General features: G+C 34.6%; 1 protein-coding gene across 2 annotated transcripts; it reads left to right on the forward strand.

The window, feature by feature from the left end:
• The first annotated feature begins 2,293 nt into the window (after positions 1–2,293).
• Positions 2,294–4,609, forward strand: LOC114292383 (protein CANDIDATE G-PROTEIN COUPLED RECEPTOR 7). 2 transcript variants are annotated; one of them, XM_082891478.1, is made up of 2 exons: positions 2,294–3,790; positions 4,293–4,609. In XM_082891478.1, exon 1 carries the CDS (start codon positions 2,421–2,423, stop codon positions 3,735–3,737), a length of 1,317 nt encoding a protein of 438 aa, XP_082747604.1. In that variant the 5' UTR covers positions 2,294–2,420; the 3' UTR covers positions 3,738–3,790; positions 4,293–4,609. The 2 variants fall into 2 exon arrangements, with proteins under 2 accessions (XP_082747604.1, XP_082747605.1); XM_082891479.1 differs by having other exon boundaries at positions 4,297–4,609.
• Positions 4,610–5,098: the final 489 nt, after the last annotated feature.

Below are 5,098 nucleotides of genomic sequence, written 5' to 3' on the forward strand. Positions count from 1 at the left end.
TGGTCAATATATTTTGTAATAAAAATAGAAGTTATGATGATTATTTTGGTACCCTCATTTAAATATTATTTCCGCTCGCGTCTGTTGATTTGTTTAAGAATTGGCCGGAGGTAATCTCAGTTACTGACCATCACGATACTTTAATCCTTGGGTACAGAGAGCGGGTCGTGACACATTTAATATATATATATATATTGTATATATTTTTTGTTTGTATATTTTTATCATATTTAAATATTAAAAATCTCACTTTGAAATATGTATGAGTTTTTTTTGTAAGATACTACTAAAAAGAGAAGATTTGTAATGACATTAGCTGCTATTAGAGACAAACAAAAGAAGATTTGCGGTGACATTAGCTGCTATTAGAGACAAATAGCAAAACTTTTCCAATTCATTAATTTGTGAAAAATAATATATGCTAAAAAGAAAACCGTGAAAAATGAAAGGATAAAAACAAAAAAAAGAAAGAAAAAAGGAGTAAATAAAAACGTAAACTAGAGGAAATTGTATAAAATTAAAAAAAAAAAAATGGTGAGAAGGATATTTTAGTCCCTTTTAGAAAAAAACTAATTCTTTAATAATGTATATTGATTGCTGGGTAAGTTTCTCTCCAGTTCACTGGACTGTGTTGTTGGGCATATGGGATGTAAACGGGTTTTATTTTGATAATCTGAATCGTTCAATGTGTAAAACTTACTGAGTGTTTCATTCTGTAAAAAATCATATTGATCGGATATTGATAACCCCTTAATCGAAACACATTTTTGTCAATGCTAAATATTATTTTAAAAATAAATTATTAACAAAAATATGTTTTGATTAAAGAGCTATCGATATCTAATTAACGTAATGTTTTGTAGGTATGAAGTACTAGATGAGTTTCACATATTGAACGGTTCAAATTATTAAAATAGGACCCGTGATAAACCTCACTGGCCCAACAGTACGATCTAGTCCACTTTGTGGACCGGAGAGAAGGCCATCTCTTTATGGCCTTCACAACTTTTTATAATAGTGGATGTTGTTTATGTTATTAGGGGAAATTACGTGCAAGTAGGAGAATGAAAAAAAAAAAAGAAAAACCAACACATGGGTGTGTAACTTGCACTCCCATAACCTTTTATTTACACTCTATCATAGACACACTTGCATCTCCATGTGTTAACAATTTTTTGATTAATTACCTAAAAGTTCTATTCACCAATACTGTGGTAGTTTAGGTCCTATTCAAGATTTTTTTTGGACCAACAAATCCTATTTTCAGATATAAATATGTTTTTGTCCTTTTGTCCTTTGGTTTGATTTGACTATCTAGTAAAATTGATAATATTATCAATTTTTTTTATTAGTTTTAAATCTGAGAATATTATTAATTTTGCACAGCAATATTCTAGATAGTTGTTTTGCTAATTAAGAGAAAAAAAAGAATGAGATTAAACGTTTTTGTCCTCTGCTCTTTAGTTTGATTTGATTATCTAGAATTTGTGAACGAAAAAGTAGAAAAATCTAAAATTTGTAGAGATAGAGAGAGAAAAACAATTTCGAAATTGAGAATATTTCCAATTGATATCAATGTTTGATGATAGCAGATGATCTTCTAAGTTTGTTGCTTTGAAATTTGTAAATAAAAAAGCAAAAAAATTTAAGGTTGCGTTTGGTAGAGCCTTAGAATTATGATTTGATAATAGAGTTGTATTTTGAATTTGTGAGTTTTGAAATTATGATTTGAGTGTAGAAAATTTGTTTGGTTATGAATTTTAAAAAAAGTTTGAATTGAATGATGTGACATATGATATTGAAAAGTGTCTTGAAAAATAGGTGTAGAATTAATTTTCTAAAACTGTAACAAAAACAATACACTCAAATTAAGAAATAGAATTAAATTTCAAAAATCTCACCAAACAGAGCCTAAGATTTGAGAGGGAGGGAGAGAAAGAGAGAGGAGTAGATGGGGTGTTTTGTATTTTCGAATTTGTAAGGATAGATTGGTTATATAAAATTAATAAAGGATTTATCAATTTAAAGTTTTGTAAGTGTGATCTAAGGTACCATTATTTGTCAAAATAAGACTTGATTGTAAATTTTGCATAATTTTTTTTTCCTTTATCTCACTTACATGTAATTTTTCTATGTCATTAAATATATTTTTAACAAGTGCCGGAAGAATATTTGTTAAAAAAAAAAAAAAAAAACCAGGTCTATTTGTTCTATTTTTCTTTAATTTTTTTTTTTTTATAAAAAATATCATATTTTAAACAAAATTGACAGGTCTATTTGTAATTTTAATCAAATAAAAAAGAACAAGCAAAAAATAACTTTCGTTCCTCCTTGGAAGTTGAACCATTAACCGCTCTCTTCCCATCTCACAACGACCACCTTGTCCTCTCTCTCTCTCTCTCTCCCTCTCTCCCCAAAAAATGCCGAAAACACCCTTCGCGGCGATCCTCGCCGCCGCCCTGATCTCCATCCTCGTCTCCGGCGCCACCGGCGAGATCAAAAACCTAAAAATCATCGCGGACGACCGCCCCATGATCCTCTTCGAGAAGTTCGGGTTCACCCACACCGGCCACGTGAACATCACGGTCTCCGGCGTGTCCGTGACCTCCTCCGTGGCCAGCCCCGACCCCTCCCGGCTGGGCTTCTTCCTCCTCTCGGAAGAATCCCTGATCCAAGTCCTCCTCCAACTCCAACAATCCCCCAATCTCTGCGTCCTCGATTCCAACTTCATCCTCCAACTCTTCACCTTCCGCGATCTCTCTCCTCCTCCTCACTCCTCCATCAACCACTCCTCCACCGTCTCTTCCCCCAACGAGTACAGCCTCTTCTTCTCCAACTGCGCCGTTCAAAGCCAGGTCAACATGGACGTTCGAACCGACCTCTACAACCTCGACAATGGCGGAATCAAGGATTATCTCTCTGCTGGCCTCACTCACCTCCCTTCAATCTTCTTCCTCTTCTCTATTTCCTATTTCGGATTTCTAGGGTTTTGGATCTCTTTTTGTTTTCAAAACAAACGATCGGTTCATCGGATCCATCTTCTCATGTCTGGATTGCTCTTGATGAAGGCTCTCAATCTCATCTGCGCTGCCGAGGACAAGCATTACGTCAAAGTTACCGGTACGCCTCACGGATGGGATGTTCTGTTCTATATTTTTCAGTTCATTAGGGTTGTGTTGTTGTTTACTGTGATTGTTTTGATTGGGACTGGTTGGTCGTTTTTGAAACCGTTTTTGCAAGACAAGGAGAAGAAAGTGTTGATGATTGTGATTCCCCTTCAGGTTTTAGCCAATGTGGCTTCGATTGTGATTGGCGAAACCGGGCCGTTTATCAAGGATTGGGTTACTTGGAACCAGGTGTTCTTGTTGGTTGATATTGTGTGTTGTTGTGCCATTATTTTCCCAATTGTGTGGTCGATTAGGTCTTTGAGAGAGACGTCGAAGACGGATGGGAAAGCCGCGAGGAATTTGGCGAAATTAACCCTTTTTAGGCAGTTCTATATTGTGGTGATTGGGTACTTGTATTTCACTAGGATTGTTGTGTTTGCTCTCAAGACGATTTCGGCATATAAGTACCAATGGGTGAGTAATGCGGCTGAGGAAATCGCGAGTCTTGCGTTTTATATGGTGATGTTTTATATGTTCAGGCCAGCTGAGAAGAATGAGTACTTTGTTCTCAATGAGGAGGAAGAAGAGGCTGCAGAGATGGCCCTTCGGGACGAAGAGTTTGAGCTCTGAAGTTTCTAAAGGAGGAGATTTTGTCGATTTTGGTGCTCTTCCAGTTGCTCGCTGTGAGTAGATTTTCTAGGATAATCCTTGTCATAAGATCATAAGATCTTTCAGTATTTATTGAATAGTTTCTATTTTTTTGTTGATGGAACTTTGATATCATTTTTTTGCTAATGATTCTATTTTTACAAAGAAAGTTCACATATAGTTATCTCGGCCAATTGTGAAATTCCTTCTTCGTTTTGTTCCTTTTGTGGCTCTTATCTTCGGTTTTAAATATGTTTTGGTAATCCTTAATTGTTTGGTGATTGTTGCAAAAACAATACTCTGATTTCTTTCTTTTGATTTTTGACTATATTTGCACATGGGTGGCATGTTGTTTGGACAATTTGTATGTTGACACTTTGTTGCACATATATAAACTTAGATCTTAATGCTACTATTGATTCATCTATACAAGTTCAAATTTTTGCTTGAGCATTATTATTTTCCCATAAAGGTACTCATATTATGCTAGTTCATAGTATCAAGACATTTTTGCTCATTCCGATGCTTGCAAAATAGGCAGGAAGTATCCTTCTAGTAAGGTAAAGGAAATCATGAACGTTTCCAAGCGAAGGGCTCTCAGTGACAGAGTTACCGCTCATGATCGTGGATATAGCAGGAGGGCAGGGCTGGTCACAAAATTACTGTATTTCATGTGAGATGAGGGAAATTAGAAATACACTTTCTTTTGTTCTTGTTCTTCTATGTTATTTTTGGTCTTAAACAATGTTGATCACTTTATTATCATGTTATGTATGCTCTGTTGAGTTCTCTGAAAAATGTATCATATTGGAAGAATCGATTCATAAATCCAATAGTAGTTTATTTGGAGACCATTTTTAGTTGGGAGAAGATTAGAGTGAAAATTGTCCCTTGATATTTTTTGAATTTGTAGAGAACTTGGATTCCTTTTTTTTTCTTCGTGGGGTACACTGGCATTTTCCTATTTGTCCATTGTACATGTCTGTGTCTTCTTTGTCACCCTTTTTCTATAATCATCCTTTTCTTAGACACTAAATGCTAGTGCTCATGTATTAATTAAATTACATTTGACATTTGATTCCATCTATTTATCATGATTAGTAGAAAATTATTAGTCACTATTTCCTACCAAAGAGAAATCACAAGTATCTAAAACTATAGATATTTTACATTTGTAAATCTGAAGTGCTTGTACGATCTCGTCTTTAGTCTTCGATATTTATCCTTTAAATCAGTTCAAATATGTAGAAGATATAGATATTATTTTTCAGCTTTATTGTCTTTAGGCTGAAAATGACCATTATCATCACTGTTGTCCTATGATAAATGCATTTGCCCATTGT

Source organism: Camellia sinensis, chromosome 10, assembly GCF_055761805.1.
Source record: "Camellia sinensis isolate YWXY chromosome 10, ASM5576180v1, whole genome shotgun sequence".
NCBI lineage: Eukaryota > Viridiplantae > Streptophyta > Magnoliopsida > Ericales > Theaceae > Camellia > Camellia sinensis.